General features: G+C 47.2%; 4 protein-coding genes across 6 annotated transcripts in view; 2 read left to right on the plus strand and 2 right to left on the minus strand.

Moving 5' to 3' along the window:
* Nucleotides 1-27,674, plus strand: part of LOC309702163 (uncharacterized protein) — an 854,297-nt gene that overhangs the window by 393,285 nt on the left and 433,338 nt on the right. The window lies entirely within an intron of this gene.
* LOC309702383 (uncharacterized protein) overlaps nucleotides 1-27,674 on the minus strand; it is a 46,780-nt gene that overhangs the window by 8,618 nt on the left and 10,488 nt on the right. The window lies entirely within an intron of this gene.
* Nucleotides 7,437-10,866, plus strand: LOC309702299 (uncharacterized protein). Of its 3 annotated transcripts, none has more exons than XM_082526917.1 (5): nucleotides 7,437-7,653; nucleotides 7,988-8,079; nucleotides 8,458-8,652; nucleotides 8,741-8,817; nucleotides 9,073-10,866. In XM_082526917.1, the coding sequence occupies exons 1-5, from the start codon at nucleotides 7,503-7,505 to the stop codon at nucleotides 10,046-10,048; spliced, it is 1,491 nt and encodes a 496-aa protein (XP_082383043.1). In that variant the 5' UTR covers nucleotides 7,437-7,502; the 3' UTR covers nucleotides 10,049-10,866. The 3 variants fall into 3 exon arrangements, with proteins under 3 accessions (XP_082383043.1, XP_082383045.1, XP_082383044.1); XM_082526919.1 differs by having other exon boundaries at nucleotides 8,741-8,812; XM_082526918.1 differs by lacking the exon at nucleotides 7,988-8,079.
* On the minus strand, nucleotides 10,654-12,824 carry LOC309702300 (uncharacterized protein; the record flags this gene model as incomplete). The annotated part of the gene is made up of 3 exons (XM_082526920.1): nucleotides 12,121-12,824; nucleotides 11,669-11,804; nucleotides 10,654-11,406 (listed from the first exon to the last, which is right to left on the minus strand). The coding sequence occupies exons 1-3, from the start codon at nucleotides 12,714-12,716 to the stop codon at nucleotides 10,654-10,656; spliced, it is 1,485 nt and encodes a 494-aa protein (XP_082383046.1). The 5' UTR covers nucleotides 12,717-12,824.

Consider the following 27,674-nt stretch of genomic DNA (forward strand, 5'->3'; position numbering starts at 1 on the left):
CCACACAGACCCACACAGACTCACACAGATTCACACAGACCCACACAGACTCACACAGATCCACACAGACCCACACAGATTCACACAGACCCACACAGATCCACACAGACCCACACAGATTCACACAGACCCACACAGACCCACACAGACTCACACAGATCCACACAGACCCACACAGATTCACACAGATCCACACAGACTCACACAGACCCACACAGATTCACAAAGATCCACACAGACCCACACAGACCCACACAGATCCACACAGACTCACACAGATCCACACAGACCCACACAGATTCACACAGATCCACACAGACTCACACAGACCCACACAGATTCACACAGATCCACACAGACCCACACAGATCCACACAGACTCACACAGACCCACACAGACCCACACAGATCCACACAGACTCACACAGATCCACACAGACCCACACAGATTCACACAGATCCACACAGACCCACACAGACCCACACAGATCCACACAGACCCACACAGATTCACACAGATCCACACAGACTCACACAGACCCACACAGATCCACACAGACCCACACAGACCAACACAGACTCACACAGACACACACAGACTCACACAGATCCACACAGACCCACACAGATTCACACAGACACACACAGACCCACTCAGACCCACACAGATCCACACAGACCCACACAGATCCACACAGACCCACTCAGACTCACACAGACCCACACAGACCCACACAGATCCACACAGACCCACACAGACTCACACAGACACACACAGACCCACTCAGACTCACACAGACCCACACAGACCCACACAGATCCACTCAGACTCACACAGACCCACACAGACCCACACAGATCCACTCAGACTCACACAGACACACACAGACCCACTCAGACTCACACAGACCCACACAGACCCACTCAGACTCACACAGACACACACAGACCCACACAGATCCACTCAGACTCACACAGACCCACACAGACCCACTCAGACCCACACAGACCCACACAGACCCACACAGATCCACACAGACACACACAGACCCACACAGACTCACACAGACACACACAGACCCACTCAGACTCACACAGACTCACACAGACCCACACAGATCCACTCAGACTCACACAGACCCACACAGACACACACAGACCCACTCAGACTCACACAGACTCACACAGACCCACACAGATCCACTCAGACTCACACAGACCCACACAGACCCACTCAGACTCACACAGACCCACACAGACCCACACAGATCCACACAGACACACACAGACCCACACAGACACACACAGGCCCACACAGATCCACACAGACACACACAGACCCACACAGATCCACACAGACCCACACAGACACACACAGACACACACAGGCCCACACAGATCCACACAGACCCACACAGACCCACACAGACACACACAGGCCCACACAGATCCACACAGACCCACACAGACTCACACAGACCCACACAGACACACACAGACCCACACAGACCCACACAGATCCACACAGACCGACACAGACACACACAGACCCACACAGATCCACACAGACCGACACAGACTCACACAGACCCAAACAGACACACACAGACCCACACAGACCCACACAGATCCACACAGACCCACACAGACACACACAGACTCACACAGACCCACACAGACACACACAGACTCACACAGACCCACACAGACCCACACAGATCCACACAGACCCACACAGACCCACACACACACACACAGACCCACACAGACACACACACACACCCACTCAGACACACACACACACCCACACACAGACTCACACAGACACACACACACACACAGACCCACACAGACACACACAGACACACACACACACCCACACAGACACACACACACACCCACACAGACACACACAGATCCACACACACACACAGACCCACACAGACTCACACAGACCCACACAGATCCACACACACACACACACAGACCCACACAGACACACACAGACCCACACAGACACACACAGACACACACAGATCCACACACACACACAGACCCACACAGACTCACACAGACCCACACAGACCCACACACACACACACACACAGACCCACACAGACACACACAGACCCACACAGACACACACAGACACACACAGATCCACACACACACACAGACCCACACAGACTCACACAGATCCACACAGACACACACAGACCCACACAGACTCACACAGATCCACACAGACCCAAACAGACTCACACAGACCCACACAGACACACACAGACCCACACAGACTCACACAGACACACAGATCCACACAGACTCACACAGACACACAGATCCACACAGATCCACACAGACCCACACAGACTCACACAGACACACAGATCCACACAGATCCACACAGACCCACACAGACCCGCACAGACTCGCACAGACCCACACAGACTCGCACAGACACACACAGACCCACACAGATCTTAATGATGGCCTCAGGCTTTGAGCTCCCACTAACAGCAGGTCATAGCAGCATCCCATTAATAGTGATGAAAAATGCAGCTACAGCTGCTTTTCCACTACTGGAAAATAATCTCAAACTCAAGTCATCCTGTTCAACCCATCACAACATAATAGTAACAATAAAACAAAGGCAGTGGAGCGTTCACCACGAGCTTCTACAAAAGTGCACGTTCATTTTAATAAAACTTTTTACAGCAGTGTGCGAACATTAATATGTTGTAACCAAACGTTTTGTTACACCAGCTGCACTGAACCTGTGGAGACTGGAAGTTATTTGCTGCTGGTTTGTTCAGACCTGTTACTGCACACCTTGCATAGTTTGCATAGTTTCCTTCACTGCATGCAAAGAGACGAGGCGGGTGGAAACCTGCGACCCTGATCACATCACCAGTCCATCACAGTCAAACACTCACGGCTGTAATCTATTTCAAATCAAAGTGTTTGCACGGTGAGAAGAAGCTGGCGTCGCTGGGGGAGCGTGCGCCCGGCTGCACTTAAACACAATCTTCATTGGTGCTGTGAAACATCCACGTCTCACTTCATCTGCAAAGAAACCTGATGCATCGCTTTGGAAATATTTGAAATCCCTCATTTGTCACTATGCACGACGAGTCGACCGGCTGACCAACCTCAGGTTATGCAGCGAGTGCTGAGAAGCAGCTAAATGGCTGCAGTGACTTTATTCCCTGAGTGGGTGTGTGTGCATGAAAGCCAAAGGGGGGCTGTGTAAGAAACAAGGGGAGTCTCTGTTGTGCTCACAAAGAGGAAACCAAGATCTGGATTTTATGGCCGAAAGAAGAAAACATCTTTTCAAAGTTTCCCAGGCCCACTGTGGAGACGCCCACAGCTCCCAGTGACACTGACCCACACTGACACCACCTCCATTCCTCACTGTGATAGGCCGGGAGGAGAAGATCCACACACACATTCACATCAGGACAAAGTCCCACATTCCCCTGTGCCCCACACACACACACACACACACACACACACACACACACACACACACACACACACACACACACACACACGTCCTGCATGCTAAGAAGTGAGTGAAGGATGCAGAGGTGCTGAGACGGACACTGAGGATGTGGGAGCACAGACACCGTTCAGCCTGTGTTTGTGTATCAGAATGAATCAGGCAGAAAAACATTAAAAGCAAACTGGTTGTCCTAAAGTGAATCAGGCTGCAGTCAAACTTCAGCTGATCTCTCATCAAAGCTCCCAGATCGATTCGTGCTCCAGTTTCACCATTTCAGCAACACTGTGGGAGAACGGGGTCAGCTTCCAGCAGGGGCCACGATTATGCACAGAAGGAAGACGGGACACGGCCGGTCCTTCAACCATCGTATGGATGTAAGAGCCTAACACAGGTAACACAGGTCACAGCAGCAGAGCTGGTAGCAGCTTTGTGCGCTTGTAGAAAACTCAGCGGTACTGCAGAGGTTGTGTACTTTACCAGGGAAACGTATGTATTTTGTGTGTGGTTGAAGATTTCCAGGTTGTGTGTTCTCCTGTTTTATTCAGTTTATCAGAAGTCAGCAACTAAAATGTAAAAGCAGCTAAAAAGAAAAGACAATGATAGCATTGTGTGCACAGTGTGTTACAGAGCTGTTGGTGGCAGTCCAATCCAATCCAATCTTATTTATAAAGCACTTTAAAATAGCCAGCACAGGAACAAAGTGCTGCACGGAAAATAAGTTAAAACAATAGAACAACAGAAAACAGCAAAATAAATAAATAAAACACATAAAACATCAAATGAAAACAAAACAAGATAAAACAGCATCGAATCACCTAAAAACAACTGAAATAAAAACCAACATCTCACGTGGTGTCAAAGCTCAGGGTAAAGAGGCGGGTTTTCAAGACTTAAAAACAGGTAAAGAAGAGGCCTGTCTGATCTCCAAAGGAAGCTCGCTCCACAGTTTGCAGCTGCTACAGCAAAAGCAGGATCTCCTCTAAGTTTACGCCCAGTCCTGGGTACATGCAGGAGCAGCTGATCAGCTGGCCTGTATGAGGCTGTCGCAGCTCAGAGAGATGAGATGGGGCGAGGCCATGGAGAGCTTTAAAAGTAAATAAAAGAATTTTAAAATGAATCCTAAAAGAAATGGGCAGCCAGTGACGTGAAGCTAAAACAGGGGAAATGTGCTCAAACTTTCGAGTGCCAGTTAAAAGACGAGCTGCAGCATTTTGACTAATATATGATGCGCTGACCCCAACATGAAGGTCATCACAGTAATGCAGCCGAGTGCTGACAAAGGCGTGGATCACTGTCTCAAAGTGCTGCCGTGAAAGAATTGGCTTTGTTTTTGCAGCTGCCTGAGCTGAAAGAAGCTAGATTTGACCACTGCCTTGATTTGACCACTGCAGGTAGAATGAAATGCCAGCATGTTGTTCACACTTCTTACCCGAGCTGTTCTCCAGCGCATCCGTGAGTGTGGCTGTGAACAGAGGAAGCACTCGAGCAGAAAGTGCTCGTGTGAATGAGTTCAGAGTAGAGCAGCTCGATGTGGGAACAACTCGTGGCGTTCATTTAGAGAACGAACATGTTCATGGTTACTGTACATTTCAGAAATGTGACACTTTAAATGAGAAACACGATTCTGCTTTAATAACAGGGGAGCCTGTTCACTATAAACCCCATCCAGCCATAACTCTGCCTGCACCCAGAACACGGAGACAAATATGTCAGCGTTGTAGCGCAGTTCTGTACCATAGACAGCCACCACAAATATCTCCTCAGCCGAGCCGCCCTTCGTGCTCCTCCCACAGCCACATGCTCCGTCAGCTGGCCGTCTGCCTGGCAGAGAGGGAGGGGGGCGTCTGGCCTAGTGCCAGGCTCTCTCAATATTTTATGAGAGGGAGGGGAGGGAGGAGGAACACGAGACTTACAGTAACAATAAGAGCTGTACAACATGTAACAGCAGCAGAGTGACGGGCAGGAGCAAAGCCTCACACAAATAAGAACTACGAGACTTACAGTAACAATAAGAGCTGTACAACATGTAACAGCAGCAGAGTGACGGGCAGGAGCAAAGCCTCACACAAATAAGAACTACGAGACTTACAGTAACAATAAGAGCTGAACAACATGGAACAGCAGCAGCGATGGAAACAACCTCGTGTTTGTTGGAGCAGGGATGGTTAGAAGAGACGACGCTGCTTTGTGCACGGACCATATTTATGAGTACGAGTAGTGAGTTTAATGATATTTCAATTATATGACAAATATCCAGTGTTGGGGAGTAACGGAGTACACGTACGAGTAACTGTATTCTGTTACAGTTACTGTTTAAACAGGTGGTATTCAGAATACAGTTACTTTGTTGAAATAAATGGATTACACTGCATGTTGGGGAGTAACAGAGTACACGTACGAGTAACTGTATTCTGTTACAGTTACTGTTTAAACAGGTGGTATTCAGAATACAGTTACTTTGTTGAAATAAATGGATTACACGGCGGTACTTTCCTGTTCATATTGTGGCGGGTCAGGACTGTTTGGGTTTGTTTGACATGTTCTGTTGTTCCAGGCGGCAGCGTTGTGGTTGCCATGGTTACAGGGTGACACGCTGCGTGTTTCCTGGGTGAGAGAGGCCTTGTTGTTGTTGTTGTGCTAAGCTAACAGGCAGAATGTAGCATCATGGGCAGTGTAGTCCGTGCTGCAGGGAGAATGGACTGCTGTACCCGTGATGTGTCTGTGAGCGAGGGAGGGAGAGAAAGGAAAAGCACGAGCTGTCACCGAGCAGAAACGGGAGCTGGAAGCATGTAAATATAATAATAACCACTGCAAGAAGAGAGCCTGACGAGCCCAGCTGTAAGTAAGCTGTTAAGACTCGACCGTACACCGTGTTCCTGTTTTCCTCCGAAAACAATAAGTTCTGTTGTCTGTGAAGGTTCTCAGTCATCCAGGTCATCGTAGTCTGAGGAGCTTGCAAAGAAAAGCGTCTGGACTTCTTTAAGTTGCTTGAAGACGTTTCACCTCTCATCCGAGAAGCTTCTTCAGTTCTAAGAACAGAGGTTTGAGTCTGTTCTGCTCCTTTGACAATAAGTTCTGTTGGAGCAGCCTTTCAACGCCTCTCTGTCTCTGCTAGCAAAGTTGACCCAGACAACAAAGTAAAGCTCGTTTTCAGCTACGAGCCCAACACGAACCCGACGTGTTAGCCAGAGGTCCCTTTACTACGGTTCGGAGCCGCTGACCTTCAGTAACAGTAATAAATCACAGCAACAGTACATTCATGTAGTTGTAAACAGCATGATAATATATTAAGTAATCCAAAGTACTCAGAATACATTACTCTCATTGAGTAACGTTACAGAATACATTTTGGGGCATGTAATCTGTAGTCCTGTATGCATGTAATCATCCTGTACAGATTACATCCTGTAGGCATGTAATCTGTACCCCAAACAGCTAATTATTGGACCGCAGGGAAATGGGACGGGTGTTGGTGCCATGAGGGAAAACCGTCGTTCTCCTCGCTCCTCCCTTTGCCTCCTGCTTGCTCCTGCCGACCCCGCTGGTCTCCGCTTTCCCCGACACTGATTAACCCCCCTCCTCTTCCCTAACAACGTTAGGCCCCTTTGATCTCCAGCACTTAAAACCAGCAGCTACCATTGTGCCATCCAAAACATCTCTGTGGTTGCTATGGTTATTCACTTAGATACAATTACTATAGCAACAGTGTTTCTGAGGGCTGGGGAGGAAGTGGCTCAGCAGGGATCCAGGTGGAGACACATGAAAGACACAGGCTGCATATAAACGGTGGATCGGTGAGGGCTGGCCCTCCTCGCCAGCCTCGCCATCGATACGATTTCTCTTTATGTAAATACGTGACACAGATATGTATGTTGAAGAAAGACAGAACATCCTTTCACACGATCCTCTGACACACTCGTCTCTACAATGGACTACTTGCACTAACACTTCCGCGTTCTATGTAGTCCTGCTCCAGTGCTTCCGGTGCGGTTAAACCATGGCGACGTTCTACACTCGATGCCTACAAGAGCTCCCAAAATTGAACATCACCGATGTTCATCGGATTTGCAGAGTGACGACTACCCCCGCCAGCAAATTAGATAAAGGATTTAAGTTATATGCTGCATCTTATATACACAACTACGAAGGTAAGAAAACGTAAATTAACCGACAAAGAAACGCTAGCTAACGTCAAATGCAAACACTACGTTACTCCGCTATGTCCTTCATTTGATGTCAGTTCTCTACATTACATGTTTTCTTAAACGGTGTTTTATGTCGTCCTAAACTATAGTTGAGGTTTTCTTAACTAATGTCACTTTTGTTGTTAGACACTGTTATATTAGCGTTAGGTAGTTGGCTAACTATGGAGGTAGTTAACTACCTAATGCTACTCTTGCTAAGTGTAAAATATATATGTTTAAGACATGCTGAAATGAGTAATACAGAAATAATGCTAATGGTACTTGTATCTTTATTCAGTGTCCAATAAAGACAGGTTGTCAGGGGAGGTCGGTGTGAGAGCCCTGTGCTACAGGTCGATGAGGAAGAGTGAGGCACCACACAGACTAAGTGTAGGCAGGAAGCTGTGTAAAGTTGTTAATCCCCGTTCTGTGGGGTTCAGTTCATTTAAGCATTAGTTAAGTTCATTCCTAAAGGCCCATCAACTTGAATGTTTTCCTTGTCTCCCTGCTTTATCACTCCTAATTTGACTAGTCAGATAGTTAAATCAACGTGTGTTTGGGTGATCAGAAACATTTGACAACAAGTTAATACTGCAAATATACACAATCTAAGTTATTACAGTTATCAAGCATGGTTAAGTTGTTTTAATAGGGAGAGAAGGAAACACTAAGCATTCAGGAGGGTACGTAACCATAACACTGAACTATGTTCCTGTTCAGCTCTTCCATGAAGATGTTACATTTTTAATTTTCGTTCTTTCTTCTTAGATTAAGCTTCTGGATTCATCGCCGGTGATACTGACACATAGCCAGTGCTTCTGTGTGGCAGGCGCTGTTATGTGCAATCACACAGTGGCACTGCTCTTCCAAACAGCACACTACTCACAACTCAGAGTGCCGGTTGTCCCCCCTGTGCATAGCTGCACGGAATCTGAACAGCAATGGCACAAGCCACGGACAGTGGTAATTTAAATGAGGTTAAAGTTTTTGAATTAGTCCATGTTTACATATGAACAGCAACACCATCCATAGTAAATGTGTCTTCTGTTAGGGTGTGAGGCCAGGACCCATCAACTCCATGATCTTCACTAAGCCAGTACCAAATAGGATGGCCCAGACTGGAGTACGGTAATTACATTTGTAAAATTTGGTTTCATGTGTTACAAATGTATGTTGCTATTTTTTTCATACATACATGTGTCAGAATAGGTATTAATTTACATACAACATTACACTTTCTGAAGACGGCTAACTCAGTCATGTACATATACATCCCAGTCTCTAACTTATGCACCACTGTTTTACACCTTTTAGTTTTAGTTTAGTTGTTGTTCAGTATAACAACCTTCTTCCTTACATTATTGTCATTGATGTTTTCTTTAGGAGTGGCTTCTACAGAGGCATGGTGGGTCCGTTACCAGATCCCTGCTTGTTCAGAATAACGGAGGCATATGCAAAATTTAATATTGAGGACAGGCCACTTGTGACCACAATGAACATGAGACCTGACAAGCCCCTTGTGGAAAGTGCCTTTGGGCTGGTGCAGGAGGGCAGTGTTCTGTCATATCAGCAGCCGGTTTTGACAACCCGGTACATCACACTACACTGCGATGCACCACCAACACCGCACTTGCCTCTGGAGGGGTATGACATCTTGCCATCAGATTGTGTGTTTGTGTGCTCAGAAGAAGAGCTTCTGCATCTGAAAAGCTTGTCTGTAACTCTGGAAATGGCTCACAAAATAGAGGAAGCTACATGTGAGCAAAGCTCTTCGTCTGAGTGGCATCAGCTCCGCAGGCCCAGAGTGACTGCCTCTAGGTTTCGGGAGGTGTGTCACGTCAGAGGCCAGAGCTCGGCCGAGTCACTAGCAGAGCGTATATTGAAGAGAACAAGGCAGACAGCAGACATGAGGAGAGGAACTGAGATGGAGCCTGCAATAGCAGCAGAGTATAGTAGGCTAATGAATGTTAACTACTCACCCTGTGGTCTGGTCATTCACCCCATTGCCCCCTGGCTTGCTGCATCTCCTGATGGTGTTGTTTTTGACCCCAATGAATACCCCCAGTTTGGCTTCGTCGAATTCAAATGTCCCAATGTACAAAACTTTATTGACTGCAAATATGTGCAGATGGAATGTGGTACCCCTAAACTAAAAAAGAGCCACGCATATTACTGGCAAGTGCAAGGACAACTGCTCATCAGTGGGATGCAGTGGTGTGACTTTGTTGTGTGGGCACAAGAGGACTACCTAGTGCAAAGAATATACATGGATATAGATGTGCACAATGCAATCAGAGAAAAGGCAGACTATTTCTTTTTTTACATATATATGCCAAGATACCTGTGTTTGAAAAAATGAACAGTGAAAACAGCAAAAAGAAAAACAGATCCTTCAGGCTGGCTGGAACAAAATAACTGATGTTTTATTTTCAATATATTTCATGAATTATTTTGTTGTTACATGTTACCTTTATGTGACATCAATAAACAGTTATTTAAGCAATGGCATCAATTAAATTTTTAAAAACACACATTAAAACGTTGAATTTGTGCAGAACTTATTTACATGGTAAGTATTTAAAACTCCATGCCTAGCATACTGATATACATTTAGACAATAACTGAACTGTAGAAAATGACAAATGGTATTTTTGATGTTACAAAAGCTCAATGTCACTTATGGTTTTAAAACGATTTAGTGATTTACTTTATAATTTTGATAAATAGTTTTGTTGAATCTGAATAGTAATAATAGTAGTATAATTAAACAGTATTATTAACATTAAACATTTGCAATGAATTTGAATTATCAATAACTGAAACTCAACTATCGGCACTCAAGTACCAGTTCTGTAATCAAGTATTGTCAGCTGAGAAGGAAGAAATTCAACTGTAGTGGCCTCAGCTGCAGGTCATTTTCCATAAGTTACTGGCACTGGTGTCTTGGGAAAAATCCATCTTGTCTCACTTAACCCATTTTTTAACTAATGCTGTGTTCTGGTAATTTGACAGCATACATGCCACTGCAAACAGTTGGTTGATATTATAAACATGTGACATGGTAATGATGCTATCAAAAAGTTTGTTCTGTTTGATCCTCCTAATGACTCGCTCCACATGTACCCTGAGTCTGGCTATGGCCTGCGTCTCCTTAACCTGGTATGCTGGCATCTGCTTCTGCTTAGATAGAAAAGGTGGGCAGTACACTTTGCATTTACAACAATCAGTGATTAGGAAGCCCTTATCTACCATCACTGCCATGTCTTCAGTCAACTTCTCAGCAATGCCTGATTGTTTGAATAGTTCCTTGTCACTAACCGAACCAGCATACAGATTAGAGATGAATGTCACTGGACCATGTGGAGCTATGCCAACCAGGGCTTTCATCGTACAGTGGGATTTGTACGAAGAGTACATTTCACTTTGGAGAAGTGGTGAGGATGGTGTCTGACACCTCAGCTCTGTACAGTCAAGGATCATCTGGGTGTCTGAGAAATCTTTGAATTCCTCAGGGAGGTAAGCTTGCACTTCTTCACGTGTAAGCCAGATGCACTGAGACCCCAGTGCAGTGGCAAGAAAATTTGTCCATGTTGCAATAATGCGGCTCACTGTGGACTGGTGTATGTTAAATCGGTGTGCCAGGTCCCTCTCCTTCAAACCAACTGACAGGAAAACCAGGAAAAGAAAAAACTCATCAATTGGCTGTAGCAGCTGCCTCTGGAAGGTGAAAACAAAAGGGAAAATGTTACTCCTTAAGCTATGAACTAGTAAAATTATTCTTTTCTTGGCTAAATGTTTTGTAATGGTTAGGCATACCATACTGTACCATGGGGTAAACAATGAGGTGCTGTAGTGCACAGGTGTATGTATGTAAAGGATACTGGTGTATGTATGCTACTGTACATAATGTAATGTTATTGTACATAAATACAATAACATTACACCTCTAGTTCTAACTACCAACAAACCCATAACCTACTGTTGATGTGCGTGCAGGTGTCAACACTTCTTCGTTCCGATTGGCAGCTGACTTGGCTCTTGAAACCCGGATCATTTTATAGATGCAAGGCTCAATCAAAACCCAGAATGCCATCAAATGATCATAGCTTGGAAATCTATTCACGAGAGAGACATACATCGTGTCAATCATTAATTAACATTACACACTGACATAAAAATAATGTGAACTGTGACAAATATGCTAATGGAATGCTGTATAAAATAGTCTGATTAAGAGTATTTGGTGTTGTATTTTACCTGTAGCATTAGGATATTGTTTAAATACTAAAGCATCTACATAAAACATACAATCAGCAGAGAAAAAGTACATTTCTATTTTGTTTTCATTAAGACTGGAAAAACTTTCTAAATTTAACTGATGGTGACCTTGGTATATTTTAAACAGTTAGCTTGAATAGAACTTAGATGTACCTGGTATAGAATCGGATGTCAGTGTCGGAGCCAGCAAAACGCTGTAACCCAAATTCTCGCTGGACACGTAACTCCTGTATTTCCTTCCTCAGAGTCTCCACGTCTTCGGACAGGTCTTCTGCAGCTGATGCAGATATGTCCAATGCAGATGGCTCAGGGACTGAGCAGTAGTCATGATCTCTTGTAAGACTGTGCTCTTCTTGATCGTCAGGAGGAACTAGTTCAGGGCGTCGCTCCGTTCTCTCCCAAACACTACGCCGCGGTGGTTCAACTTTATAGCCATTCCACTCAAAAAGTGTTGGTACAGCACCTTTAATAAGCCTCCTTCGACCATCGAGGGTTGTTGGCTCTATGAGTTGATCACTGGCAAAGTGTCTGCAGCAGACCCTGGTGTGAGAGGTAATCGTGAAATGATCCCGGCGTATATTTACCAGCCATTGTCTTCTCAAGTCGGAATGGGTCGGAAAGGCATGAAAACTTAGTATGCCGTTAAATTTGGCTGAAGCTGAACAAAGTGGGACACAGCAATGCTCGGAGTATTTCTTCTCCTGTTTTTGAAAATGTTCTGTTTTAAATACTTTCCTTTTTATACTCATTCTGAAGCGACATTAGCATAGCTACCGATAGATAAGCAAACGTACCGGAAACGCACAAGCGGTACTATTTGGAAACGGAAATACGTCACATGCCCTAGTGCAAGTAGTCTATTGGATGTGAAACAGACTTGAAAGGAAAGAAGTCGTGTCAGGTATTAACAGATATATCAAACACATTATCTTCATATGCAGGGGTTAAGACTCTGTCATCAAACACCTTTACAGAGAAAAGTAGCCAAGTGTGTGAGATGATAGCTACAGTGAGTGACAGCTTAGCAAAAATCCTGAAAGTTGGACACTTAATGTCAGCTTTGTCAGCCACACTGCAGAGCTCACAGAAGGCCCACAGCTCTGATGACTCAGTGGATGGAATAAAGCCCTCCAATGTGAACTGCACAGTGGTGTCATCATCACGTGTCCTTCATCTTCTCTGGGATGGATCAATAGATGGCTGATCCAGCCCCGTGTCATGAGGCAGCGCTGCCTGGTTGGCAGAATCTGACCCCAGACCAGCTATATACCATGTACAGTGTTCAATCAACCTTTCACTGGGCATGTGTATAAGGTCACAGCTGTCAGTGTGCTGGATATTTGCAGTGTTTTCAAATGTATTCCACTACAGACTACAGATTACATGCCCCAAAATGTATTCTGTAACGTTACTCAATGAGAGTAATGTATTCTGAGTACTTTGGATTACTTAATATATTATCATGCTGTTTACAACTACATGAATGTACTGTTGCTGTGATTTATTACTGAAGGTCAGCGGCTCCGAACCGTAGTAAAGGGACCTCTGGCTAACACGTCGGGTTCGTGTTGGGCTCGTAGCTGAAAACGAGCTTTACTTTGTTGTCTGGGTCGACTTTGCTAGCAGAGACAGAGAGGCGTTGAAAGGCTGCTCCAACAGAACTTATTGTCAAAGGAGCAGAACAGAGTCAAACCTTCTGTTCTTAGAACTGAAGAAGCTTCTCGGATGAGAGGTGAAACGTCTTCAAGCAACTTAAAGAAGTCCAGACGCTTTTCTTTGCAAGCTCCTTTGACTACGATGACCTGGATGACTAACAACCTTCACAGACGTTCTGCTATATGGTGAATGGGCTTTGCATCCAGCCACTGTAGAACAGCTTCAGCTGGAGCTTTTAGCCACTACATAGAGCAATAATCTTCACTAAGCTTGATCTTAGAAACACGTTCCATCTGGTGGACATTGGGGAGGTGACGAATGGAAAACTGTTTTCAACACTTGGACATTTCAAGTGTGCCGGGCTGACAAATGCCTCAGTTGTTTTCCAGGCTTTAATCAATAATGTGCTCTTTGTATGTGCACCTGTTTGACCTGCAGATTTTTTTCCAGAGAACAACTAGAACAGGAAGCAAGTCAGAGTTCTTCAATGACTATGAGACACTAAGTCTAGTCTTGGTCTTGGTAGCCGGGGATCCGTCCGCCATGGCCTCTGATCCTGGCTGCCACGTGGCACACATTGCATGCGACCTCTATGGCGCCCACTGCAGGTGGTGGGCCTGCATAAGAATGGGCCCATGTCCCTTTTTCGGGTTGTGCCCAGCCAGGCCCCATGGACCAGTGCCCGGCCACCAGATGTACAGCTTCTGGCACCCTCCCCGGGCCTGGCTCCAGGGCAGGGCCCTGGTAACACTATCCCAGGCAGGGTGAACTGTTTCCTTGATCTTGCACTCATAGGGGTCTTCTGAATTAAATTGAATTGAGGAGCAGACACAGACTGTTTTATATAAAATCCTTCTCATGCACTTCAACAGTCTTATTCATCATCGAGTCTTAAATGATCCTGTTATGACCAATGACTGCTCGACTGTGTCAAAGAGCTACTTCCACAGTGTGGAGAAGCCATAATTCTGACTCCACACCAAATAAAAGGGGGAAACCCTCCTAGGGATTGACACCTAACAGTTAAATAGTTAAAGGATTAAACTTCTCTTTCCTTTCTTTAAACAAAAAAATATTTTCAAAAAACTATTCAAAGGTCCCAAATATCTTATTTCACTCACAAGGCAGACGAGAGGCAGCTGTGTCATTATGGCGTTTGTATCCTGCTGCTACTGGGACCAGTTACAGTTCCTTTCACTAACACACACACACACACATTCTAGTTTTGATATCTTAGTGAGGACACCTAGTTGACATGATCCTAGCCGCTCACTGTAACCATCAATAATGGATGGTTAACGCTCAACCTAAACCTAACCATAACCTAACTGTAACCCTGACACTAGAACCACATTGTGAGTCTCAAACTCGTGAGGCACTTTTGTCCTCATAAATGACTGTTGGTCCCCACAAGTATAGTAACATTCCAATTCTTGGTCCCCACAGAGACATCTAAACAGGTACACACACACACTTTCATGTATTTTTGTCCACAGTATAAAAGCTGTTTGGGGCTGGGAGGAATTAAGTCCGTCCATGGCAACTTTCCCCGACTGCCTTCCACATTCTTTGAGTGCTTGCCTTGTCTGCTCGCTCTGGCGCTTTAATGACTTCCTTCAAATGGTACCAACACTTCAGCAACGACTGCAACATCATTTTTTCCATCTTCACAGCCCTGGAAGCATTGGACAGTATCATCTAATACATGGAAAATATTAAAACAGCTCAGCTCACAAAAGCAGGGAAACCTTGGGTGCAAACATGTGGAGACCACTAATTCATTTGCTGCATGTTGCCTCTGCTCAGTGTCTGCTCAGTAGAACATGGATCTACATGTTCAGTCCTGCACTGGCCAAAGCTGGTAGTGGTACTGCTTAGACTCTTTGAGTGCTAATATTGGTGCTCCAATCATTTGGTGTGGCTCTAACGGTGTGATTCAGACTGAGCAGACCTGGTGCATTTTGAATCAAAACTGCAGAGTCATTTTACTATTATTTAATAAGGAAGAACAGAGAAGAGTCCATGACCACGTTATATCAGTAAAGATGTTGTGTCTGCATGAGAGTAGACTGTCTCTGCAGGCAGCATCACACCCAAACAGAGCAGACAGCCTGTTCATCCTGAGCTCGCCAAGGTCACCAAAGGTCAGGCGGACAAAAACCTGCAGTCTTAACAAAGCCACAGGCAAAGACACTCTTTATTATCAACTATCTAATAAAACGCAAAACAGCCAAGAAGTGAATCTGCCATGAATTTCACAACTTTACAAGCTAAGAAATAGACACTGAGCTTTATATTGATTAAATATGTTAAATAGATATTAAATTAAATATAGATCCTGATAAATGCCTCGTTAATTTTCCATCATAGAATTACTGTTGAAACAACCCCTTATCCATGTTTGATGCCCTGCAATGGACTCACAGCCAACTGTAGAAAGCAGCCCAATCAGAGGCACTTTTTCTTTGACCCAGTTTATTCTAAGTGGAGATATTATCTGAATTTCAGGAGTGGGACCACACCTCATTCTCGCCGCCTCAGTTTATATATGCCCCCTTCACCAATACCCTCTGTTCTCATTTTCATGCCCACCTGGAGCCCAGGAGCTGCTGCCGGTCCTCTTTGAGGCCTTCCCCACATTGCAGCACCAGTACACGCTCCCTCATCCATCATCGTTCATCGTAACTGAGGATGTGGTCCCAGCTAGTGAAATTGCTAGTAAAAATGTTAATGTGATGAACTCACCAGCTACTGGCTCACTGACATCCAGTACAAGAAGGCCAGGCTTACCAAAACATACAGTTTGATTTGTGCGCTCTGCTGCTGCTGCACACAAATACTGTGCAACACAAGGAATTCAGCCTGGATTTACACTCTTCCCAGTGTCCTATGGCAGGTCAGCTCTATCACAGGCAAGGACAGCTCTGACGCTTCAGAAGTGTTATCAAAATAAATAAATAAATAAAATAGAAATAACATAGTAGTTTGGATCAAAAGCCAGACTAAAATAATAAGTTTTAAGACGCAATTTAAAAGACTGCATGGACTCGGAGAGACGAATATAAAGAGGGAGGGTACTCCAGAGTCTGGGAGGTATGACAGCAAAGGCCCGATCACCTCTGGACTTCAGACGAGACCTCGGCTGCGTCAGGAGCATTTGATTGGAAGATCTAAGTGCCTTATTAGGGATGCACAAATGGAGGCGCTCGCGTAGATAGCTGGGAGCTAAATTGTTTAAAGTTTTAAAGGTAAGCAAAAGAATTTTGAATATTGGTACGATAATCAACAGGGAGCCAACGTAGGTTGGCTAAAACTGGTGTGATGTGGGCATAATTTCTAGTTCCAGTTAAGAGACGCGCAGCTGCATTTCAAACTAACTGGAGCCGGTGAATAGAGGAAGGTGGGAGGCCCGAGTAGAGAGAATTACAGTAGTCTAATCTGGAAGTGATAAGACCATGAACGAGTTTTTTAAGGTCCTTCAAAGGGAGGTATGGCTTTGCTTTAGATATCTGACGCAGCTGGTAGAAACTGTTTTTTACCACAGAGGAGGTCGATTTCTTGAGCTGTCCAGGAAAACACCAAGGTTTCTAACAGTGAGTGAGAGATGGCTACCAAGGGGCCCTAAGGCATCAGTAAGTTGTTCCAGCGGGGTGTGACTATCAAAAACTATAACTTTTGTCTTTCAGTGTGAGAGACGTGACCACGTTTGTACCTCATTTAGACAGTCAAACAGGGGTTCCAGAGACGTAGAGACATCTGATGTCAAAGGGAAATAAATTTTTATGTCGTCGGCGTAGCAGTGAAACGAAATGTTATATTTTTTAAGTATTACTCCCAAAGGCATCATGTACAAGGAAAAAGAACTGGGCCGAGCACAGATCCTTGAGGCACACCACAGTGAATTTGTTTTTAAAAACTGAAGCTGGCCCTCCACCTCTGTCAGTAGACTGGGGTGAGCTCAGAAAGGTGAATCGGGTTGGTTCTGAGAAAGAAAAGAACTCACCAGGGCAAAGCCAAGTTTCAGTCAAGAATAAGAAGTCCAGCCCGGATGAAAGAATCAGCATAAAGAGTCCTAAAGTTGGCAGCATGGTGTTCAGAAAACAGCCTGGGACTGAACACTAAGAAAACCAAAGAGGTCATTGTCAATGTCAGGAGGCACTGACTTGGCCCCCCTCTACATCAACGGGGAGTGTGTGGAGAGGGTCCACACCTCCCGGTTCCTTGGTGTCCTCATCTCTGCTGACATCTCCTGGACAGACAACATCTCAGCGGTCGTCAAGAAGGCCCAACAGCGGCTGCACTTCCTGAGAGTCTTCAGGAAGTACAAGCTGAACTCCAACCTGCTGCTGACATCACGGTATGGTACGGCAGCTGCACTAAGGCGGATAGAGGCTTCAGAGTGTGGTCAAGACAGCACAGAAGATCATCGGCTGCCCTCTCCCCTCCCTGATGGACATTTATTCCTCCCGCTGCCTCAGCAGAGCAGCAAGCATTATCCATGACAGCTCCCAGTCTGGTTCTAACCTGTTCAACCTGCTTCCCTCAGGGAGGCGCTACAGGTGCATCAGCAAGGAGACCCACAGACTCACAACAGTTTTTTCCACCCGTAACCTGAACTCACACATGATAAACACAGTTCCACCCCCCAATGTAGGACCTCTATACACAGACTACACAACTATCATCACCACAGTGCAACACTTAATTTACGTGCAGTAACCCACACTGTAATATATAGCACTATGTTTTGTTTCTATATTTGTAGATAGTGCTGCAGAACTGTGCAACTCACCCCTCTTTCTTTCCCACGTCTGCACTGAACAGGAGATGCTCTGAAGCTTATTGTGCATGTGTGTAGTGACAATAAAACGCATTCTATTCTGTTTTTGTTCACATGCTAAGTTCAGCATTCAAAGTCTTGGTGTAATGTTTGAGTCTTCTCTGAGTTTCAACTGTGTAAAATCTTTATCTCACTCCTAACATTTCTAAATTGTGAAACATGGTCTCCTCTGCTGAACTGGAAGAAATTATCAATGCGTTTCCATCATTGCATTTAGATTAATGTACTGGCCTCTGTGCTGGATTAGAGAAACCACCAAGGCTCTGCACCAGTCTACAGCTGACTCTGTCCATTCTTTTAAAAAGCACTTCAAAACCTTTTTGTTTAAACAGATTTTCTGTTGAGAAGTTTTTTAAAAATTTTAAAACTACAGGTTTATGTTATGTTGGCACTTAATGGGGTTTTTTTGTGACGGTTTGTCTGTGAAAACGTCCTCACAATCACTAAAAACCAAAGAACACCACCCCCACAGTAAAGCGGTGGAAACATGGGTCATTTTTCTGCTAAGAGCACAACATGACCTCCCTGCATGGAGGGCCAATAGACAGGACCGCGTATCGTACTGTGACGAGGAACCTTCGTCCCTCCATGAAGATGGATGTTCAAGCATGACGATGATCCAAAACATCGTGTCGAGGTAACGAAGCAGTGGATGAAAATAAGAGTGGCCTATCGAGTCTTCCAATCATCACCTCCAGCTGGTGACGGCAGATGGCTGCCCCTCACCGAGCCTGAGGTTACTTCTTCTTCTCTGTAATGTTGTAGGGTATTTACCTTATAAATATGAAATATATAAATATGAAATATGTCAAAACGAAGCAGAGACAGCGATCAGTGATAACTGATTCTCAGTGCTGGAGATAAGGATGTACGGTAACCTTCAACATTACACATCCTGTGGACACATACTGTTTGATCTATTGTTAGCATAAAGACGCTGACAGGTGCAGATGAATGAGCCCCTGATTTCTTCAGCCTACAGCAGACAGACTGTCAGGAGTTAGCTGCAGGACTGCAGAGCGTATGCTTGGTTTCATGTTGTGTTGTTGTTTTTAGCCTGACAGATGCCAAATGATCTGTCTGATCAAACGGGCGATTGTGGAAGAACACAAGCGCTTTGTCCTCTGGAGGCTGCTGACCTTCTCTGGCCACACAAACTGCTACACACACTCACACTGACATTAACCTGTCACTGTGGTACACCACTCTATACTTCACATATCTTGGTTGTCCTCATTTACACGACAAACACTTAAATAGACACACACAGTGACACTGTACGCCACCCCGAGAGGCCCAGTGTGGCACGCTACTGGTGTGTCACATGCTCAGAGTCTAAACAGCCTCTGTGAACCCACACTGCTGCAAATATGTCGCCAGCGCCTTCAGATTCAAATCAGTGTGTCATTGAGCAACAGAGGTTAGCAAAGGTGTCCCAGTCCAAATATGGTGTAACAGCAGGAACGTGTGGGACATTCCTTTCTTATGACTTCATAAACTCAGCTACTGGGAGATTAATCCAGCGTGGTGTGGCAGCTTTGATCGTAGACCAAAAATGTGCAGTCCAAAAAGATCCCAGCGTAATCAAAACAGGCCGTCCTTTGGCGTCCACCGGGCAGTGTTTTGTAAATAATGTGTGTTTATCATTTATATGGGAATATAAAGAACTAGTTTTAGCTGTTCTACATAAACAGCATATCCCAAATATCATCAAAACAGAAAATTAGAATAAGAGCTTTCAAATCCAATTTATTGGCACAATTATTTCAATTTACTTAAATGTGCTCCGAGGGCTAACAGGCTGTTTAGATCACAGGGACATGTTACATAATGAAGTAATGAATGTCATTTCTAACTGTTTGATTTTATAAAGTATGTTTGATAAATGTGAGGTCATGTCCAATCTGGAAGAGACATGTTAAAAAATGACCACGGCCTGCACGACTTCACATTTGATGTTATAGTCAGTGTGTACTAGTGATGGGATTTCCGGCTCTTGTTAGAGAACCGGCTCTTCAGGTTGTTTTGTTGCTATAATTTACATTATTATTAACAATAATATAAAATTATGCACAAAAGGAATTACTAATGTAAAACAAAAAAGTGGTTTTATTTATATATGTTTATATATAAATATATGCGGTGGCCCCTAGAGACAAAACACGTACAAACTCCAAAACACATTTCTAGCATGAACTGAACTTCCAAAGCAGAGCTACTAGATCACTTAAATTACACAATTGAAAGCATGTGTGTATTGTTTGTGTATTTATACACAGGCACTCATATATAGTCAAATAATTTAAAAAAAAAGTTCATGTACCTGTTACTACCACACACCAAATCCGGTCGTTGGTACTTGTTGGCTTGTGTAGCCACGAGGTAACAAAAGCTCAACACTGCGCCCAGCATCCTGGAGCACTTCTGTTGTGTTTTGTACGTGTTTTGAGTTTTTATGTGCTTCTGATTTTTTACGTGTTTTGGAGTTTGTACGTGCTTTGTCTGTAGGGGCCACCGTAAATATTCTTTTATTTATTCACTCCACATAAAATGTAATAAATAAATCATATAATACAAAAATCAACTATTCACATTTCAACTTTTAACTATTTAAATTTTCAGCTTTTTCCTTTTAAATAAATTTAAAGTGAAAACAACACAAAACACTGCAAACCACAACACAATTAAATATAAATTATAATATGAAAACTAAAAGAACATGCATATTCTCTGTCATATGGACCTGCATGAATAAACTTTCTGAGTCCTTTATCATCTGCAACTGAAAATAGTTGTGGATGATTACTATACCTTTCTAATGTGACGTTGTTGTCCCTGCTCTCTCTCTCTCCCTCTGGCTCTGTTCCTGTGCTACTGAGTGTAACTACCGCCCCTCCCCCCTCTGCCCAGCGTAAAGCACAAGGCTCGCGTGCGGAGTGAAGCGGGAAAAAGTGCGAGAGAGAGGGTGAGAGAAAGAGAAAAAAAAACCCCACGGATCGGGATAAGGAGCCGACTCGCGTCGTTCATGTCAGAGATCCGGCTCTAAGAGCCATTTCGTTCGCGACCGACCCATCACTAGTGTGTACATGTTTCTATTACAGCAGTGCAACAGTGTTCAACCCAACGTATCTCTGTGAAAGACAAATAACTGCAGCTGAATAAAAGCTTTATTGCTGCCTAATTCATCGCTACGTGTACCTCCGTCCAAGATAATGGATGGTTTGTCATCTGCTGGTGTGTCTGCAGGACAAGCATGTAATGGGATCAGTGGGGATAAATTCATGGAGGAGAGGAGAATGAGACAGACCTAATGCTAGCTAATGAAAGGACAGCAAACTAACACAGAGGAAGAGGTCAAGGCAGATTTCTTTGCAGGGTGAGATGAGGAAGGGAGGAGAGTAACCACTGTGATCACCCAGAAGAGAATGACTCAGGTCTGTGTCCAGTCTCCCCAAATCAGCATGACACAGCAAACTAAGCTACATAAATCTCTGAATTACCAGCTGAGCCACTAATCCAGGCGGTATGACACTCGCCAAACTGCTAGTTCTGTGATATTTTACCACCGAGCATAAAAGTGCTTACAGGAAAGGCCAGGAAAGAATAAGCCATGAATACAGAGTTTAAATCATAAGAATATTTTATAACGTTTAACATTACGCAGAAGCATTTCATATTCATGAAACGCTTTCAATTAAAAGAAAACATCGAAACAGGTAATTGTCACGGTCCTGGGTCTCCTGACCCAGCGTTTTTAGTTCTTTGTGATTTTCGTATTATTGTACTTGTGTGTGATTTATTCTATGGCTTCTAGTTTTGGTCCCTTGCCCTTCATGTCTCCCTGTGTGCCCCTCTGTGTATCTGTGAGCCCTCGTCTCTCCTTATGTTTTATTCCATGCTTCCCCTGCCCATTATGTCTAAGTTCTCCCCGTGCTCTCTCTTCCCCCTGTGTGCCCTCTATGTATTTATGAGCCCTCGTCCCCTTTCGTGTTTATTCCGTGTCTCCCCTGCCCGTTACGTTGGTGTTCTACTCGTGCTCTCTCTCCTCTGTACTTCCTGTTTCACCTCTCCCGTCAGTGTTCAGTTCACCCCGCCCTGTCTCGTTATGATTATCAGTGTCACCTGTGTTCCCCGTGTGTTCCCACTCCCCTCGTTAACCCTCTGTGTATTTCTGTCTGCGTCTCCCTCTGTTCAGGGTGACGTCGTCCCTCATGCTGCGTGGATTTCCCTGTGTCTCTCTCTCCGAGTGTTAGTTTACTTTTCCCAGTTTAGTTTTGTATTTCCTATGTCCTGCCTCTTCAGCAATAAAGCTGCCTTTTTGAGTTCATTCCCTCGTGCCTGTGAGTCCTGCATTTTGGGTCCTCCTCCTGCCTGCCACACAGCCGAGCCTTGACAGTACGACGTCACGAGACATGGACCCAGCAGGCTCCTCCCGGGAAAGCGATTTGGCCCCCATCTTCGGCCTGTGGGAGCGAGTTTCCCACGCCTCGGACATTAAAGCCGTGTCCATTGGGATAAACGCCATCGAGGCTATTCTCAAAGGGAATCCCCATCTCCACGAGCTCTCAGGATTTTCGGGCCTACTGTCCAATCTGCAGAAAGCCAAGGAGACAGTACAAATTCGCGAGCTCGTCATACCGCAACAGCGACCGCCACAATCGGGAAACGTTTCCACGCTGCTGCCACTGGACTCCTCTCCATCCACCCTCCACTCTGACTGTCACTCACCCGCTGCTTTTCTCGCAGCAATGTGGTCGGAGGATGAGGAGCCGGCCGCGATCTCTCCGTCGTTGCCGGTTTCCTCCATCACCGCGCCTCCGGCTTCCCGAAGAAAACGGCATTCACGCCGCCGACGCGCCACCCCACAGCCGGACATTCGGCCTTCTAATTCACCTGCTGTGGTGAGTGAGAACTCTGTGTCTTTTCCAGACATTATGACTGTTCATTCAGGGGCTGTGTTTTGTGTGGCGGAAGTCAATGCGAGCTGCTTATCGCCTGCGCAGCCCTTCACAGCTCCGTTAGCTCCCTCGCAGCCCTTCACAGCTCCGTTAGCTCCCTCGCAGCCCTTCACAGCTCCGTTAGCTCCCTCGCAGCCCTTCACAGCTCCGTTAGCTCCCTCGCCGCCACCCTCAGTTCAGTTAGCTCCCTCGCCGCCACCCTCAGTTCAGTTAGCTCCCTCGCCGCCACCCTCAGTTCAGTTAGCTCCCTCGCCGCCACCCTCAGTTCAGTCTCCTGTGTCCCCGCTAGCTCAGCCATTAACTCCACCACAAGCTCCATTTTCACCTCTACCATCGCTTCAGTCATCAGTTCGGTCTGCCACTCAGTCGCCCTTAGCTCCATCATCCACACTACCACCTGTTTCTCTTCCACCACAACCGTCACTACACCCAGCCACTCAGGCTGCTACTCAGTCAGTCATTCAACCCATAGCCCTGCCGTTACCATACCCTGTAGCTGAGCCACTAGCCGTCCGACCCACAGCCACTTCAGCCACTCCTTCACCCGTTACACCTCCACTACAACCATCACTGCAGTCTCCAGTGTCCCCAGTGCAGTCTCCAGTGTCCCCAGTGCAGTCTCCAGTGTCCCCAGTGCAGTCTCCAGTGTCCCCAGTGCAGCATCCCTTAGCACAGTCATCCACTCAATCACCAGCTCCACTTTCCCCTCAACTATCACTACCACCTCTAGCTCAATCTCCTGCGCACTCACCTCTGGGCCATTCTCCTGTGAAGTCATCTACTCCACTGCCTACTCCACTCTCACCACCTCCGTTACAACAGACATCAGTTCAGTCCCCTGTGCCAGTGCAGACGCCCTCAGTTCAGTCCCCCGTGCAGTTATCTACTTCACCACCATCAGTAGCTCAGCTCCCACTCTCATCCGCCTCTCCAGTAGCTCAGCTCGCACCTGAACCATTGGCCCAGTCCCCGATAGCAATACGGTCTTCTGTTCGGCTTAACATTCAGCCAGGGGTCCCAAACCTCTCTGGCTCTACATCAGCTCCTGCTGGAAGCTCGGATGAGCTCATCCAGGACTCCGTGGCTCCCACGCCGCCATCTACCTCGTCCGCTGGGGGTTCCAGTGAGCCCGGCCAGCACCTCCTCGTCTCCGCTGGAGGGTCCGAGGGGCCCGTTCAGCCTCCTGTCTCCGCTGGAGGGTCCGAGGGGCCCGTTCAGCCTCCTGTCTCCGCTGGAGGGTCCGAGGGGCCCGTTCAGCCTCCTGTCTCCGCTGGAGGGTCCGAGGGGCCCGTTCAGCCTCACGTCTCCGCTGGAGGGTCCGAGGGGCCCGTTCAGCCTCACGTCTCCGCTGGAGGGTCCGAGGGACCTGTCCAGCCTCACGCCGCATCAGCTGGAGGGCCCGAGGAGCCTGTCCAGCCGCCATCTGCGACCGCTTCGTCATCGCCTGGGCCAGCCTCTGCCTGTGCTTCTGCTACGCCTGGTCCGGCCTCAGCCTCTGCAGCTCCGCCTGGTCCGGCCTCAGCCTCTGCAGCTCCGCCTGGTCCGGCCTCAGCCTCTGCAGCTCCGCCTGGTCCGGCCTCAGCGCCTTCGTCTGCTGCAGCCTCCTCAGAGCCTTCGTCTGCTGCAGCCTCCTCAGCCTGTGCTTCGCCTGGTCCCGCCTTGACTGGTCCCGTCTTGACTGGTCCTGTGCCCACCGGGCCTCGGCCAGTACGCCTGACACTGGAGAGCCGCCGCCGCTGCCTTCCGCGCGGCCGGCCCCCTGAACTGCACCGTCATCGCCTGAGTGGCCGCCGTCGCCTTCCGCACGGCCGGCCCCCGGACCGCCTTCGCCTGAGTGGCCGCCGTCGCCTTCCGCACGGCCGGCCCCCGGACCCTCTTCTCCTGGGTGGCCGCCGTCGCCTTCCGCACGGTCAGCCCCCGGACCAGCGCTGTCATCGTCGCCGCCGCCTCCCGCGCGGTCGGCCTCCTGAACTGCTCCGTCGTCTCCTTCACCGCCGCCGTTGCCTTGCGCACGGCCGGCCTCCTGAACTGTTTCCACGTCTCCGCCGTTGCCTTGCGCACGGCCGGCCCCCTGAACTGCTCTGTGTTTGAGTTATTTTCTTGGGCTCCGGTGTTTGCTGTGCTCTTTTGTTTTCTGTTCCGAGCCCTCCGTCCTGGGCCCCCGCCGCCCGCCCTGGGTTGTTTTCTGTTTGGTTTTGTTTTTCTGTGTTTGGGCTGTCTGGAGCCAGCCCTTGAGGGGGGGGGTACTGTCACGGTCCTGGGTCTCCTGACCCAGCGTTTTTAGTTCTTTGTGATTTTCGTATTATTGTACTTGTGTGTGATTTATTCTATGGCTTCTAGTTTTGGTCCCTTGCCCTTCATGTCTCCCTGTGTGCCCCTCTGTGTATCTGTGAGCCCTCGTCTCTCCTTATGTTTTATTCCATGCTTCCCCTGCCCATTATGTCTAAGTTCTCCCCGTGCTCTCTCTTCCCCCTGTGTGCCCTCTATGTATTTATGAGCCCTCGTCCCCTTTCGTGTTTATTCCGTGTCTCCCCTGCCCGTTACGTTGGTGTTCTACTCGTGCTCTCTCTCCTCTGTACTTCCTGTTTCACCTCTCCCGTCAGTGTTCAGTTCACCCCGCCCTGTCTCGTTATGATTATCAGTGTCACCTGTGTTCCCCGTGTGTTCCCACTCCCCTCGTTAACCCTCTGTGTATTTCTGTCTGCGTCTCCCTCTGTTCAGGGTGACGTCGTCCCTCATGCTGCGTGGATTTCCCTGTGTCTCTCTCTCCGAGTGTTAGTTTACTTTTCCCAGTTTAGTTTTGTATTTCCTATGTCCTGCCTCTTCAGCAATAAAGCTGCCTTTTTGAGTTCATTCCCTCGTGCCTGTGAGTCCTGCATTTTGGGTCCTCCTCCTGCCTGCCACACAGCCGAGCCTTGACAGTACGACGTCACGAGACATGGACCCAGCAGGCTCCTCCCGGGAAAGCGATTTGGCCCGCATCTTCGGCCTGTGGGAGCGAGTTTCCCACGCCTCGGACATTAAAGCCGTGTCCATTGGGATAAACGCCATCGAGGCTATTCTCAAAGGGAATCCCCATCTCCACGAGCTCTCAGGATTTTCGGGCCTACTGTCCAATCTGCAGAAAGCCAAGGAGACAGTACAAATTCGCGAGCTCGTCATACCGCAACAGCGACCGCCACAATCGGGAAACGTTTCCACGCTGCTGCCACTGGACTCCTCTCCATCCACCCTCCACTCTGACTGTCACTCACCCGCTGCTTTTCTCGCAGCAATGTGGTCGGAGGATGAGGAGCCGGCCGCGATCTCTCCGTCGTTGCCGGTTTCCTCCATCACCGCGCCTCCGGCTTCCCGAAGAAAACGGCATTCACGCCGCCGACGCGCCACCCCACAGCCGGACATTCGGCCTTCTAATTCACCTGCTGTGGTGAGTGAGAACTCTGTGTCTTTTCCAGACATTATGACTGTTCATTCAGGGGCTGTGTTTTGTGTGGCGGAAGTCAATGCGAGCTGCTTATCGCCTGCGCAGCCCTTCACAGCTCCGTTAGCTCCCTCGCAGCCCTTCACAGCTCCGTTAGCTCCCTCGCAGCCCTTCACAGCTCCGTTAGCTCCCTCGCAGCCCTTCACAGCTCCGTTAGCTCCCTCGCCGCCACCCTCAGTTCAGTTAGCTCCCTCGCCGCCACCCTCAGTTCAGTTAGCTCCCTCGCCGCCACCCTCAGTTCAGTTAGCTCCCTCGCCGCCACCCTCAGTTCAGTCTCCTGTGTCCCCGCTAGCTCAGCCATTAACTCCACCACAAGCTCCATTTTCACCTCTACCATCGCTTCAGTCATCAGTTCGGTCTGCCACTCAGTCGCCCTTAGCTCCATCATCCACACTACCACCTGTTTCTCTTCCACCACAACCGTCACTACACCCAGCCACTCAGGCTGCTACTCAGTCAGTCATTCAACCCATAGCCCTGCCGTTACCATACCCTGTAGCTGAGCCACTAGCCGTCCGACCCACAGCCACTTCAGCCACTCCTTCACCCGTTACACCTCCACTACAACCATCACTGCAGTCTCCAGTGTCCCCAGTGCAGTCTCCAGTGTCCCCAGTGCAGTCTCCAGTGTCCCCAGTGCAGCATCCCTTAGCACAGTCATCCACTCAATCACCAGCTCCACTTTCCCCTCAACTATCACTACCACCTCTAGCTCAATCTCCTGCGCACTCACCTCTGGGCCATTCTCCTGTGAAGTCATCTACTCCACTGC

This window comes from Aulonocara stuartgranti, assembly GCF_965226115.1.
Source record: "Aulonocara stuartgranti genome assembly, chromosome: 3".
NCBI lineage: Eukaryota > Metazoa > Chordata > Actinopteri > Cichliformes > Cichlidae > Aulonocara > Aulonocara stuartgranti.